Source organism: Macaca fascicularis, chromosome 2, assembly GCF_037993035.2.
Source record: "Macaca fascicularis isolate 582-1 chromosome 2, T2T-MFA8v1.1".
Lineage (NCBI taxonomy): Eukaryota > Metazoa > Chordata > Mammalia > Primates > Cercopithecidae > Macaca > Macaca fascicularis.
In genome coordinates this window covers 97,999,521-98,015,324 of record NC_088376.1, presented here as the reverse complement: position 1 = coordinate 98,015,324, position 15,804 = coordinate 97,999,521, and the positions used below count along the sequence as shown (strand labels likewise).

Here is a 15,804-nt window from a genome sequence, read left to right as displayed (position 1 = left end):
GCCCTGGTAGGGACTGAGATCATGCTTGCGGGGCATGAAAGGCCTGGAGAGGTGGGCTCAGAGCTTAAAGTTACCCTTTTGGGCAAAGGCTAACTTGGGATGGTGGATTGAGGAATTCCCTTCTAAACACTGAAACATTGAAGTTTTTTTATAACACCTTCCCCAGATGTATGTCTTCTTTTTCTCAAATACATTTCTCCCTAAAGATTTAAAGCAGTGTGATTCCCAAAACCTGTGGCAACAGCGTCACCTGGGACTTTTTAGAAATGTACATTCTCGGGACCCATCCCAGGCCTACTGAATCAGAACCCCCAGGGGTGGGGCCCGGCAGTCTGTTGTTTTAACAAGTCCTGCAGGAGATGCTGATGCAGCTTCAAGTTTGAGAACTACTGAGTAGTAACGGTTCTCAAGTTTGGTCAAACATTGGAATTACCTGAGGAGCTTCTAAAAATGTTGACTTCCAGGCTTCATTCAGAGCAATTAAATAAGAAATTCTGGGGTGGGACCCAGGCTTTAGTAGTTTTTAAAGCTCCCCTGGTGATTCCAGTGTGCATCCAAGGTTGGGAACCACTGGTCTGTCATTTTAAATGCAAGTCAAAGGAGCTGATACTCATGAAGCGCTGGGTGGCTTTTATAAGTGATTGGTTCATAAGAGTCGTTTTTATGGGTAGCTGCTTCGCGCTCACTTGGTTAGATGGGAGACCGAGTGTTGTTTCCCCGGGTACCCTGTGATGTTCTGAGTGAGTGTCTAGCCCTGGAAAGGAAGAGCTGTCTCCCGGACACTGGCTGTGATGGGCACAGCTGCTTGGGGCTCTCTGAGGTTCCTGAATGTTTCTACAAAAGCAGTTGATGTCTGCAGCAGGCAAACTAGGAGGGAGTCGGGAAGAGAGGGAGGAAAACATTTTGCATAATTACAACATTTAGGAAAGAGCATGCTCTTAAGGGAAATATTTTTAGCAAGGCATTGGGTTGCTTACTACACACAGACTATCTGGTGCATTTGTGTGTGTTTTCCCTCCACCCTTTCCCATTCCTTTCCCTGACTTCACACACATCAAAGAAGTTAGTTTCAAAGAATCCAGCATTTTTAATTGTTCTAAATTACCCTGACATGCTTTTCCTATCCTTATACAGGCTTGACCACAGATGCCTGTGGAACAGTTAATGAAACAAGTGTTTCTGATTGGCATCTGTGATTGCTAAGATAGCCATCCTGCCTTAAGTGTTCACCTGGAGTCCTTGCATAATAACGTTTTGAGTCTTTCGTTTCTAGTTTGCTCCTCAAACAGGTCTTCCTTCCTGCCACCTTTATTTGAGTGATGAGATGATTGTGGCCACAACTGATATAACTGCTGGCTCAAATTGAACTGACTTAAATTTCACTTAAACCAATAGTATCTTCCAGGTGGTGTAGAGGACCGCATGTGGCGATGACTAGAAACCACAAAATATGCCAAAGTGATACTTCTTATAGGCAGACCTTTATCTGATTAGTTTTGAAAACCAAACCAGAATTTCATCTAGATGTAGGTGGTTGTATTTTTTTTCTACATACTGTGATTACCTTAGAGGAGAAGAACTCTAAAAATAACATGGCAAGTTTGACAGATACGTAAACTTTGAAGTAGTTCACTTGTAATGACTTTATAATAAGACCATTAGAACATCACCAGAATATCAAAATACATATGGAAGATCGGGAAATACATAGCTTTCTGGCAGACAAGGCAAAATATTTGAAGCATAGTGGATTATGAAAGTCTTTTTGGTAATACAGAGTATACCAGTTTGTCATAAAAGTCAGTTGAGTGCCAAATTGGAAAATAAATTTTTCAGGAGTCATTTAATCCCTGACTTGAAAGTTAGCATTATATTCTTAAATATTTTTTAATGAAGACTATAAAACCTCTCATTTATTCAAATATTTACTTAGTACTTATGTGTAAGGTGCCATGAGGACACTAAGATACCAAGATACGATCCTTATCCTCAAGGAATTTAGAATCTTTCATGGAGGATATACGATCAAGCTCTCACATTATTCAGTTAATTTCTTAATAGCACTCAACACAATGTACAATGACTTTATTTTTTTAACTATCATTTATTACACACTTATGTACCAGGAGCTACTCTTGGCACTCTGGTATGAAGATAGAGAAATAGATCAGTTGAATGATACTAACTCAATTAAACTCTCATAACAACACCATAAGGTAGGAATTATCTGCTGCAGTGAGGACACTGGAGCACAGAGATTAATTTATTCAAGATCACACAGCTGACTGGGGTCCATCAGTGCTGTGCCACCTCTTGTTTCTTTTTCTCCTTTATTGTCTGTCTCCCCCAGTTGAGATACAGGCTCCATGAGAACAAGGACCAAGTCTATATTCGCCTGGCTACTGACTCCCTTCTAGCACAATGCCTGGCATAAATACTTAGTGGATTAAATAATATATAAATGTCAATAAAATAGACTTCCTTTGATGTCCTTAAGCAACAGAGAACTAATGCTTAGGGCTGAGAAAACAAAAATGAATAATACAAACCTCAAAACAGTCTCAGTTGTGCAGAGTTTCTTCAGTCCCAGGCCTCTTAAAAATGGTGCTGGTCCTGCCAAGAAGCTACTTGATCTGGGTTGACTGAAGAAACAAAGAATGGCAAAATTATATCTTGGCACCTTTACTCATGGATTTTTCCTTCTTTCTTTTTCTTCTTTTGTTTTTTGTTTTGTTTTGTTTTGTTTTAGACAGGGCCTCTCTCTGTTGCCCAGGCTGGAGTACAATAGCGTGATCTCCACCCACTGCAACCTCCAACTCCCAGATTCAAGCAATTCTCCTGCCTCAGCCTCCCAGGGAGCTGGGATTACAGGCGCCCACCACTATGCCCAGCTAATTTTTTGTATTTTTACTAGAGACAGGGTTTCACCATGTTGGCCAGGCTGGTCTCGAACTCCTGACCTCACATGATCCACCCACCCCGGCCTCCCAAAGTGCTGGGATTACAGGCTATTTGTCTTCAACAAACCGATCTAAAATCACTTATTGCCTACTCCTCCATAAGCCACATAGCACTTGTTATTATGCCTATCCTCATTCAGAACCCTTGAACCTTTACAGGTGCAGTCATCCTTATAATTGCTCATGGAATTATAATTATAATTGCTCACCACCATGCCCAGCCTCGTGGATTTTTCAAGTCGTAGTGAATCCTTCGCAGACTCTAATGAAAGTCCTTCATTGCAGAGCCTTTTCACCTACCTGCCCGTACTGCATATCCAACACACATAGACCTGTACTATGAGCCAGGTGAACTGAAGGGAAAATAGAGCACAGGGAAGCACCGCTTATCAGACGGGAGCCCTGGGGCATTGTCCTAAGATGTGTGCTGGTAAAGGAATATACACTGGAGACCTTACACCTTGAGACAGGCTAAACTACAAGGAGGGATGGGACCCCCATCAGAGTTACCTGTTACCTGGCTTTGATTTAAACCAATCTTGACAGGGTGCCTAGTGACATGGTGGTTAGCACTGAATGTATATTAGGGGTTTGTGGAGGAAGACTGTCAGGCCATCCTTCCTTCTTGAGCCCTTTAACTTTTTGCCTTGCCTTCTTTTATTTCCTTTGCATGTGTTGTTGGGCCAGTTCCTCCTTCTTGACCTCTGTTTTGTCATCTATACAATGAATTTGTTTCATTGCTAGAAAGTCTTTTCAGATCCTTTCCACTGTGTCTGGTAATAATACCTCCAATACTGCTTTCGAAATCCTCTACAGGCCCAAGTCTTTATTCATTTTGGCAACATTCTTTACCCTTCAAGCTCTTTCGTAATTGAATGAGGTATGTGAGTAGCTTGGATGACTTTATAGGAAAGGTTGAAATTAATTTTAGCTAAAAGGAAAATGGCAGGTCTGTGTACAGATGAACCAAATCCATCCAGCTAGGCCAACTGAAATAGAGATGTGTTTTCAGATGTAAAGGCTTAGTCAGAGCAACATTGATCCAGGCGGACCTCAGAAGCAAAATGTGAAGGAACGTCCTGGTGACTCAGCACTTCCCCGCAGCCTTAGCTGTAAAAGCAGGAATTGATGCGGCTCTGACTGAGGCGCAGGTGATTACATCGGAATCGGAATGCCTGAGCCCTCTCGAAGTCCCTGAAAATTCCGTCTGTCATAGATACAGCAGTAGGACTTAGGGTCTGAAATGACAGGATGCCACTCTAGTCCTTAAATCCATAGTTTTTTAGTACAACACAGAATTTGTTAAGCAATGTAGTCTTTCTTTTTAAATTCTCTTTCAGGTTTTTCATATGAAAAAGATCCCCGATTATACTTTGACGACACTTGTGTTGTGCCTGAGAGACTGGAAGGTAAGTAGCCCCATCCAAGGTTTGTTGCCAGGTAGAGGTTGGCAGATGTCAGAACACCTCAGCCATGACTCTCTTCCCAAGTCCAGTGATTAAATCAGCATGAACAACTCCTTTTCGTCCCAACCACCTGAGATACTTAGGACTAAGCTATTGTGTGATGTGTCCTTGTCCTAAACAGGCAAAGTCAAACAGGAGCCTACCATGTATCGAGAGGGGCCGCCTTACCAGAGGCGAGGTTCCCTTCAGCTGTGGCAGTTCCTGGTCACCCTTCTTGATGACCCAGCCAATGCCCACTTCATTGCCTGGACAGGCCGAGGCATGGAGTTCAAGCTGATAGAACCGGAAGAGGTATGCACTGGATGCTGAACTCAGATGGGTTTTGATTTGTTGTTGTTGATGATGGTGTTTTTTGTTTAGATTTCCATTGAGGCTTCGTATTGTGTCAAGTCTGCTTTTCTTTCTCATTCATATTCTGGTGTGGCTACTGGGCTTGGCAGTATCCCTCCTATTAATGGGACAGTTTATAATGCATGCACAGGCAGAGTTCTCCACTGTAGAATACATTAAAAGTATTTGTAACACTTCTGCAAAATCTAGGGAGCAAGATCATGAAGTCTTATATTCAAATAGGATATGGTGTCCCTCTTGGAAAGTCTTTTTCAAGTATTGTTTCAATGATACAGACTTGTTTTGGTCTTAGCCCCTGTAGGCCATAGTCTGTCTCTGAGGCTACATGAACATATTGTATGACATTTTGACAATATATTACAGGATACAGCTACCCACAGTGTATTACAAATGGCTGTGGCCTGGAGAAATAAAATTATCAGAGGTGACTCAATCTTAATGAGCTTAGATTTTTTTTTTTTTTAAAAGGTGTGTTATGGCCGGGCGCAGTGGTTCACACCTGTAATCCCAACATTTTGGGAGGCTGAAGCAACAATATTGCTTGAGCCCAGGAGTTTGAGACCAGCCTGGGTAACATGGCAAAACCTTATCTCTACAAAAAATACAAAAAAAATTAGCTAGGCATGGTGGTGTGTGCCTGTAGTCCCAACTACTTGGGAGGCTGAGGCAGGGAGGATCGATTGAGCCTGGGTGACAGAACAAGACCCTGTGTCCAAAAAAATAAAATAAAAGTGTGTTATGTGACGTCATAATAGAGTAGTTGAGAGATGATACAAACCTCAATTATTTTAATAGGAAAAAAACATTGTTACTGTGTTTGTGCCCAGAACAGAAATAACTCTGTTGACAGAACCAGTACTGTTTCTTCAATGAAGAAGACACACCCTAGAATCCCTTTCCTGAATATCACATAACAAAGTAAATTAAATCAGGCTCTCAGTATAGCATATTCTAAAGGGGTTGATTTTTAATTTGTTTGATTTAGAATCTAGAGAGATTATAAATGGAACAGAAATAACTGCCCAAAAAAACTGACATATGCTTCTTTTAGTAGCATGTTCTTAGGCATATAAATTAAACCAGCAGATCAAAAGGCATCTTTGGGTTGGGTATAATTAAATTGGGAACAACACTCTTAGACACTCTTAGAAAGCATTTGAACGACAATTGCTGTTTTCAGTGTTCAGTTAACTCTAGGGCTCGCTTTAGCACACCAAGGAAATACGTTGGCATGGGGTTAACAGGAGGAGGTAGCAACCTGAGACTTGGTTTGGAAGAAGAAAGTGGTCTAACGGTTCAAATAGGAAAAGGAGGAGAATGTATGGATTGGAAATTTATGAAGAATCCTGATTGATAGAAGGCAGACTTCATTAAAGGCAATTAGAAAACAAGATACGCATATGTGTTCCCTGTTTTACATTCAGTCACAAGAATGGAAATGTGTCAGCATCTCTAGATGGACTAATTAAACAGCTTCTCTTTGGTTCAGTCTACCTTCAGAGCTGGAGTTGAGTGCCACTGTGTTAGTTTAGTGCCTACGTGGTTTTTTCCTGCTATGTAGAAACAAAGCCATGCTTCAGGCTTCTAGCACCCCTAGAGAGCCATCCACCCCACGTGGACCCATGCCTCTGCTCACTGCTTTCCAAATAACGTGGCCTGGTTTATGTGAAGTTGGAGAAAAGCGTGTCACCTAGGTTCACTGAGGCTTTCTGAAAGTAGTTCTGTCATGTGGGCAGCCTTTATTGATCTATCTTGTTTCACAAACAGGAGCTTTTATTATTTTATTGCCACTGCCTCGGGCCTAAGCACAGGCCGTCCAGCTGCAGGTAAACCTGGTTATGACCCTTGGTAAAGCTGTTATTGAATCTTCTGCACTCCTACCAGTGGCATAGAGAATGATGAACAGATGGCAAAGGGCCCCTGCTTTCTTACTTAATAAAGAAGCTAATATTAATACAGAATGCTCATAAGTGCCAGGCATCCAAGTCATGTGAGAAGCCTGTGGTGTCCTTGAGCCTCCCTCGGTTGACCGGGCAGCTTTGTTTCTTCAGGAAATGGTGCTTTCCACCCCACCTTGAAGTCCCCAAGCTTTCCCTAAGCTCCAGATGTTCCTTTCTCTTCACCCAGGATCAGTTGGGTGCCACATGTGCATGTTAGCCTCAGGACAGGTGACATTTGCTGAGCTCCCCCCCACCCCGCCCCTCCTTGTATACCTGTGAGGGCCCTGTTCTTGTTAATGTCAGGAAGATACCAGCTTCTGGAAAAAGCTGTAAGAAGTCGTCATGGGGGAGCTTGAAGGGTGAAGCGGAGGAGGAAGCTGTTGGGGACGTAATTGTAGGCAGCTGTGTGGCTGAGTAGTGCACTCTGGGTAATTATCCATAATATCCATTACACTGTGCATGGAAATTGTGGTTTTAGAACTGCGTTTTGGCAGGCCCCCTAATCAAATGTCTTTTGATAGTCATCCAGCTTAGCACCCTCTCAATTATGACTGACTCGGCTTTAATCTGGAGCCATTTTAACTGTGAATCTGCATTAATGAATATTTTGGGGGGTAGGGTTGTTTGTTGAACATGTGGCAGATAACTGCTGCTGGGAGGTTTGAAGGGATGGGCTGCTAGAAAGAGCCACTCCCTGGGCTGTGGCTGCTCTCTCTTTAAAGGGGAAGAGGAATAGGTAGATCCGTTAACTCCTTCAGCCTCAGTCCTCAAGATATGTGCTACCAAAGTAACTAATGAGAGAGAAGAAAGATCTGATGACAAGCTATTGCCTGCCTCCCCAATCCCAGAAGAGGGGCAGCCCTAATTCCCAGCTGCTCTGGAGCTGAGCCGCACCATGCATTACTGTAGAAGGAACAGCCGTGGTGAGGGCTACAGAATCACAGGGCTCTGGCCCGAGAGGATGAGTCAGTAACTATGGCTACCAGAGCTGCTTTGAAATCTGTGCATATACCAAACCTTTCTCCAGTAAGCAATTGCATATGCAAGTGACAGCTGAGAGGTGGCCGCTGAAGTTGAAGAATATTCAAAGATTGTTTTCCACCCCTTAACGTAGTAAAATGATGAGGCTGGGCTTCTTTGAAATTTTCCTGTGTCACTTGTGGCAGATAGCAGTTAAAGATTAGTTTTATAAAGCATTTCTGAACAGGGTACAATGACGTATGTTATTAGGTTAGCAGATTTCTCTTCTTACCATTATTTCTATTGGTTTTAAATGTTTATCTTCTCTAACCAGGATGTAATTTTTGGTTAATTTCGCCTTTTCGGCTGTTTCAAAGGTAGAGTTGAGTGGGTACCATATGGAGAAAAGAGGAGACCCAAGACATGGTGTCTGCTGTGGGGACATGAAGCAATTGAACGGAAATTGAACTTTCATAAGGTTTCTTGCAAGGCAGAGTAGAATCATTGCTATTATTGTAATTAAGAGAGATGCATTCTTATCAGATAATTTTTGGTTTTTATTAAAGGTCATTTTAGAATCCTGAATTTAGAAGATGTTGCTTTCATTCTGCCCAGATATTTTAAGGAAAAGGTTTATGTGAAATGCTGTTTTCTCTCTGCCTCCTACTCCGTGTCTAACATTTGGCTTTTAAAATATCGAAGGGGCCAGGCGCAATGGCTCATGCCTATAATCCCAGCACTTTGGGAGGCTGAGGCAGGTGGATCACTTGAGGTCAGGAGTTTGTGACCAGCCTGGCCAACGTGGTGAAACCCCATCTCTACTAAAAATACAAAAATTAACCGGGCATGACGACGGACACCTGTAATCCCAGCTGCTCAGGAGGCTGAGGCCGGAGAATCACTTGAGCCTGGGAGGCAGAGGTTGCAGGGAGCCGTGATCGTGCCACTGCACTCCAGCCTGGGCAACAGAGTGAGACTCCATCTCACAAGATAAAAATAAAATATCGAAGGAATATAGTTTTTTGTTTTTGTTTTTGTTTTTTAAGTTTCCAAAACTGACCTAAAATGCTCAAAACATGACCCCGACCCACGGTTTGCATACATTTGAAAACCTCCGAGTAAAACTCACATTTTCAGGGTTATTCTCTTACCTTGACAGCCATTCTCATGAGTAGGATTTTGGAAGTTGATATGCTTGAGTACAGAAATTGCTTGGCTGCCGTGATAATTGGGTAAACTCTACTAGGAAGTTTTCCTGCTATAAGGCTTCTTTGCCCAGCGCTCCAATTATATTGCCCTATCAGCACACCTCAGGTGGACTGGGTTGGATATAATGCATTTCAGAACTGTTTGGAAAGCCCTGTTAATTTTTCATTAAGTGGATAATGGTGCTACATGCTTTAATGTCCATTCTGTAAGTCTGCTGGGAGCGTGGGATTGGATGGCAGCAGGCTGAAATGATCTGATTCCCCCTTAGTCCGTGAGCTGCAATAAGTAAACATCTCCCAGCCCCCCTCCAATCTTATTAGAATTGAACTTTTGCTCTGCTGGCCCATTAGCAACTCACTAGTGTGTTTCTAATGTTTCAGGAATGACCATTCTAATTATTCCTTATTGACTGCTACAGAAACCATAGCACTTAATGGCAACATGTTAATGGTCTATGGGTATTGGTCAATAATTCATATGTGGAGAAACAGTAGAGGGCCTGCATCCTCTGGGATGTTAGCCAAGCCCTCTGCAATCTTAAAGTGCTAGGATTCTTCCATCTCTAGGTCTCACCTCTTAGTAGTCATCACTGAGTCATCGCCTTTGCTGAACATTTGGTCTGGAAGGAGCTAAATGCCTTCCCTTCCAGGTCAGAGTAGTGGATCATTGACCAAAGCAATCAGGTTACAGAACTGGCTCTGCTGGGATTGGGAGAGAACACAGGGCCCAGGGAATGCGTTTTCATTGCTCTTCACTTTACTGTCTCTTCAGGTTGCTCGGCGCTGGGGCATCCAGAAGAACCGGCCAGCCATGAACTATGACAAGCTGAGCCGCTCTCTCCGCTATTACTATGAAAAGGGCATCATGCAGAAGGTGAGCCATTATACAAGACCCTTAGCCCACTCTGGTCTCTTAAGGAAAAAGTCCAGGGCTTGTATAGTGAGACTGGTGGTCATCACTAGGAGAAAATGTTAGCCCCCTGATTCTGTGGTAGGAAACAATCTTGAGAAGACAAACTTGAGACAAGAATCAAATGAGATACAGGGTACGTTTCATGCTCTTGGGCATGTGGAAACTAGAAGTTGCATGTAGAACACACAATGGAAAATTAGGCTCCTCTGCTTTCCCGAAACTGCCTCTATCTATGAGAATTCCCAGAAACGTAGGCCAACTGTTGTATCCGAAAGGGACTCCAGGGAATCAGCTTGAAGGTCTCTACTTCAACAGCTTGGTTGAAGTCTTTAGTTGTTAAAACACCTAGACTTCCAAATCTGTTAGTTTGATACGCTCAGAAGTGTTAGAGGAATAAGAACATCTGATTTTTATTTCAGACTTACAGAAACTGGAACTCAAGTTAAAAACCCAAAGTTTGTAGAATGGCAGCAGAGTCACCTGGTAGCAGGTTGCTCTTTGTGGAATAAAGGATGAAGCATATTTTGAGGAAATCAGTACAAAAATCTTAGTGGGATAGGTAGCGAGGGCCACAGTCTCAGCATCCCATGGAGAAGTAGAAGATGGGAATGGCAAGTCTTTCTTAGCTACCAGATTCGTAATGTACAGTTGCCCAGATCCTGGCATTTATATGTTGAGGCAGTCTACCTGGCAGTAGCCAATGAGATGAACTTGGCAGAAGCATATGGGCAAAACTGCTGAGAACTTGTCTACAAGAAGCCAGATTCCTCTTTCTCATAGGTGGGTAGTAATGTGACCCTATATTCTCTTCGCCACCTTAAAAAATACTCAACAGCTCGTTGTGATTTTCTAGATAAACTCTAGACTTGTTAGTGCTTCATACAGCCTCTGAGGCTATTCCCACTCTGGTCACCACCCAGCTCTCATTTCTTCACTCAAACTTGACGGCTTTCACTAGCATAGCCACCTTTAATGCAGTATTTGTTTGCCAGAGAATACATGTTACATACATGTACATTATCACGCATACCATAAAATGGAAAACACCTGTTAAACTACATCCTCCTTAAGACCTAGAACATTCCTAATGCTCTCAGTACCTGCCCAGCCCCTCCTTGTTTTCTGTCTCAGTCATCACCTTTCCATTTCAGATTGGGTTAGGTGGTCCCCTTTGCTGCTTCTGATGGCACCAGTACTTGTTCCTACCACTGCTCTTCTCACTGTGTCTCAAATAACTCCTTCCTTGTTGCTACCCCCCACTGGAGTATGAGTTCCCTTGGGTTAGAAATTGAGGTTTAACTTGAGTGCTTGACACAGAGTTAAATGCTGTAGGACAGGTGGTCCGCTACCCTACCCCTCCTTTTTTTAAAGTATACGGTCCAGTGGTTTCACAGAGCTGTACAACCATTACCACAATCAATTTTAGAACGTTTTATCACCCCAAAAAGAAACACCATAGCCATCAGCAGCCACCCCACATTGTCCCCTGTCCTCCTTAGAGTTGACATCATCAGGTCAAATCCTAAGTTCAGGTGGGAGAGCCACCATCATTCCTTTGCTGTTCCCAACTCCACATCCAACACGGGGAGATGCAACCCAGGACGCAGTAACTTGAACCAATGGAAATGAGCTGTCCTTATGACTAGCTTCTGTGTTTTCTAAGGGAGTAGAAGAGAACTTCGTTTCTGAGAATAAATAGGCAAAGAGTACAGGAAGGCCCAGGAATGAGGCTTCGTGGGCTCAGATCCTAACACTTCAATTTGTTGGCTGTATGATTTGAGGAAACTCACCTAGTCTCCCAGAGCCTCTATTTCTAATAAAAATGTAGATAGTCACTTAATCTCCCAAAGCCTCTATTTCTAATAAAAATGTAGATAATAATTCTTGCTTTAATCCCACAGGGTAATATATTTGAAAATATTTCAGAAATAATAATGTGCCATCCAATGTAAAGAAGGGGTTATTATTGTATTTGTTATATGACTCACAAGTAAATGAGAGCTGATTAAAAGGTGAATGATAGCCCGTCAGTGTGTAGAGAGACTTAGAAAAGCTGTAGTGCCGTACCCTCCATTTTTGAAGGGAAAATTGAGGTTCACAGAGGTTAAGACTCATTAGTGACTAAACCAGGACTGGAAGCTGGCAGCTCCCGGCTTCTGATCTAGGATTATTTCCACTGTGCTCTCCTGCCGCACTCTTCCACACAAACTAATTTTCAGGGTTGGGCTTTAAGGTAAAACTGGCATATAACACTAACTAGAGATGGTTGATTGATAGAGATTTGGAAGCAGAGCCATACTTGTTCAATTAAAAAAAAGATTTTAGAATCACAGCAGAATGACTGAAGGGCAAGATTAAACTCAACAGTTTGAATTTTTAAATCTAAAATGTTTATCTTATCAGTAATTTTGGCTGCCTTCCCTTGCCCCTCTGCGTCTCCAGACAGACGCCAATTACTGGGTTTGATTTTCGGTATTAGGTGCCTCTTGTACTGTTGCTAAACAACCAGCAGAGAGAAGGTGATCCCATTGACACAGATGGCTCATCAGCCACATACCATGAGGCCCTTGAATAACCAAGACCTTCTGGTTCTAATATTATAATGCAGAAAACCCATAGAAAGGTAGTTAGCGGTTCCCTCAGTGTGACAGAGCCATGCGATGAGTCATTTAAAACTGCAGCGTAAGCCAAAAGCAATTCTTTTCTGTTTCGGAACATACTTAAGGCTTCTGCATAGGCTCTCTCTCATCAGATTTCTAACCTTTCAAATAACAAGGCCATACTGCAAAGACTGTAAACTCCGGAGGTGACCAAAAATATGGTCAGGCTTCTGCCTTGCACCTGTCAGTCCTTACACCTTTTTGGAACACCAAACTCCAGGCTCAGTATAACCATGCTTTCAAAGCTGTCACTGGAAGACAGAAAGTGGGAATTTTCTTTTAAGAGTCCATCTAGTGTGAATTCAAAATTCAGATACCTTCTTTTTTAATTGCTGTAGTGTCAGTAAAATACTTGGCAGATAATAGGTTCCCAGGATTTCTCAAAATAAGTCTGAGTGATGGGGATAATCAGCTGCTCCTTTGGTCCCTGCCTTTGTGACTTATGAATACCTTGTTCTCGTCCCCTGATCCCATGCCCTGTTCCAACTGGGCCCTGTAAGGTGTGTTTTCTCCCTCAGGTGGCTGGAGAGCGATACGTCTACAAATTTGTCTGTGACCCAGATGCCCTCTTCTCCATGGCTTTCCCGGATAACCAGCGTCCGTTCCTGAAGGCAGAGTCTGAGTGCCACCTCAGCGAGGAGGACACCCTGCCGCTGACCCACTTTGAAGACAGCCCTGCTTACCTCCTGGACATGGACCGCTGCAGCAGCCTCCCCTATGCCGAAGGCTTTGCTTACTAAGTTTCTGAGTGGCAGAGTGGCCAAACCCTAGAGCTAGCAGTTCCCATTCAGGCAAACGAGGGCAGTGGTTTTGTTTGTGTTTTTGACTGTTCCTAAAGCTTGCCCTTTGAGTATTATCTGGAGAACCCAAGTCGTCTCTGGATTGGCACCCTTAAAGACAGATACATTGGCTGGGGAGTGGGAACAGGGAGGGGCAAAAAACCACCAAAAGGCTGGTGCCTCAACTCTGATTCTGATGAGGTTTCTGGGAAGAGATCAAAATGGAGTCTCCTTACCATGGACAATATATGCAAAGCAATATCTTGTTCAGGTTAGTACCCGCAAAACGGGACACAGTATGTGACAATCTGCATCGATCATGGACTACTAAATGCCTTCACATAGAAGGGCTCTGATTTGCACAATTTGTCGAAAAATTACAAACCCATAGAAAAGTAAGTAGGCTAAGTTGGGGAGGCTCAAACCATTAAGGGTTAAAAATATATCTTAAACATTGGAAAGCTCTTCTAGCTGAATCTGAAATATTACCCCTTGTCTAGAAAAAGGGGGGCAGTTAGAACAGCTGTAGCCCAGTTCGTGGTTCTCAAAATCATAAACCATGGCTACTCTTGGGAACCATCAGCCATGTGCGCCAAGTAGAGCAAGCACCCTTTCTCTTCCCAGTCACATGGCTGAGTGTGGATGACTTTTAGGAGAAGGGCGATTAACACTTTTTGACAGTATTTTGTTTTGCCTTGATTTGGGGGATTGTTTTGTTTTGGTGGTTGTTTTGGAAAAACAGTTTATAAACTGATTTTTGTAGTTTTGGTATTTAAAGCAAAAAAACAAAAAACAAAAACAAACCTTTTGGTAACTGTGCACTGTGTCCTTTAGCCAGGGCCGTGCCAACTTATGAAGACACTGCAGCTTGAGAGGGGCTTTGCTGAGGCTTCCCCTTGGCCATGTGAAAGCCCGCCGTGTTGCCTGCTTTGTGCTTTCTGCACCAGACAACCTGATGGAACATTTGCACCTGAGTTGTACATTTTTGAAGTGTGCAGGGCAGCCTGGACACAAGCTTAGATTCTCTGTGTATAGTTCCCCGTGTTCACTAACATGCCCTCTCTGGAAAGCATATGTATATAACATGTGTCATGTCCTTTGGAAACCTGGTCACCTGGTGAGAACCCTTGGGATTCTTCCCTGGGCATGACTGATGACAATTTCCATTTCATCAGTTCGTTTTGTTTTCCTTTTTCTTTAAATCTTGGACTTTAGACCCTACCTGTGTGATTCAGTAGGGTTTGAGACTTACGTGTGTAACTGACAGGTAAGCAACAGTGCTAGCATTCTAGATTCCTGCCTTTTTTAAAAAAGAAATTATTCTCATTGCTGTATTATATTGGAAAAGTTTTAAACAACCAAGCTAAAGCTACGTGAAAGCTGAGCTCAAAGTAGAGGAAAAAATTACTGGTGGTACCTTGCTGCCTGCTCTGCTGGTAGAATTCTGTGCTCCCCATGACATTTAGCACATTAAGAAGGACTGCACTGTTCCTCGTATGTGAAGGAGGCAGTGCTGACTCCGTGAGTGTGAGACACATGTTTGAACTGCTTTTCTATCAATGGAGCACTCCATAGTCTCAAACTGTCCCCCTTATGACCAACAGCACATTTGTGAAGAGGTTCACAGGGATAAGGGGTGTACTTTATAGCTATGGAAACGTGAGATTCTCCTCTATTGGAAGCTAATTAGCCCACAAAGGTGGTAAACCTGTAGCTTGGGCCTTAATTAGCGTTGTACTCTAATCAAAGGACTCTTTCTAAACCATATTTATAGCTTTCTTAACCTACACATAGTCTATACATAGATGCATATTTTACCCCCAGCTGGCTAGAGATTTATTTGTTGTAAATGCTGTATAGATTTGGTTTTCCTTTCTTTACTTACCCTGGTTTGGATTTTTTTTTGAATGGATTTATGCTGTCTTAGCAATATGAAAATAATCCTCTGTAGCCTGAGCTACCCCTCCCCTGCTGTAACTTACGTGGCCTGTGCTGTCACCGGGCATAGGACAGCAGCATCACCATTGCATTCCCATCGGACTCATGCACCTCCCGGATGGTTTTGGGTTTTTTCGGGGGTTCTTTGGGGTTGGTTTGTTTGCTTCTTTTCCAGAGTGTGGAAAGTCTACAGTGCAGAAAGGCTTTAACCTGCCAGTTGATTTGAAATACTTTCCCCTGCGCAGGGCCGTATGCATCCTGCCAAGCTGCGTTATATTCTGTACTGTGTACAATAAAGAAGTTTGCTTTTCGTTTACCAAGCACCTGAACCTGCCTCTTTCTTGCCCTCATTGGTCTAATTCTAAAGCAGGCAAAAGCCCTCTGCCTTTCTCTCCACCCCCACCCTAGCCCTCTCAACAATATAACCTTACCAGTGGACAGTGGAATTGAGGGCAGTTCAGGAAACTCTGTTACCTGGAAATAGACATAGACAACTGCTCTTAAACTCCAGCTAAAAATGTAATCCAAAGACGTAGAAAGTCAAGAGATCCTCTTCCCAGCCAATGGTAAGCTGAGATCGCCTCATCCCCTTGAGCCCACCGAGCCACCAATTCTTAGTAACTTTTTTT

The 15,804-nt window shown here is 43.0% G+C and overlaps 1 protein-coding gene across 2 annotated transcripts in view; it reads left to right on the top strand.

The window, feature by feature from the left end:
• ETV5 (ETS variant transcription factor 5) overlaps window positions 1–15,495 on the top strand; it is a 62,287-nt gene extending 46,792 nt beyond the window's left edge. For both annotated transcript variants that reach the window (XM_045386505.2, XM_074031625.1), the window contains exons 10-13: window positions 4,301–4,369; window positions 4,548–4,717; window positions 9,658–9,759; window positions 12,977–15,495. In XM_045386505.2, coding sequence (XP_045242440.1) covers window positions 4,301–4,369; window positions 4,548–4,717; window positions 9,658–9,759; window positions 12,977–13,198 — 563 coding nt within the window. In that variant the 3' untranslated portion in view covers window positions 13,199–15,495. The remainder of the gene's footprint in view (window positions 1–4,300; window positions 4,370–4,547; window positions 4,718–9,657; window positions 9,760–12,976) is intronic.
• Window positions 15,496–15,804: the final 309 nt, after the last annotated feature.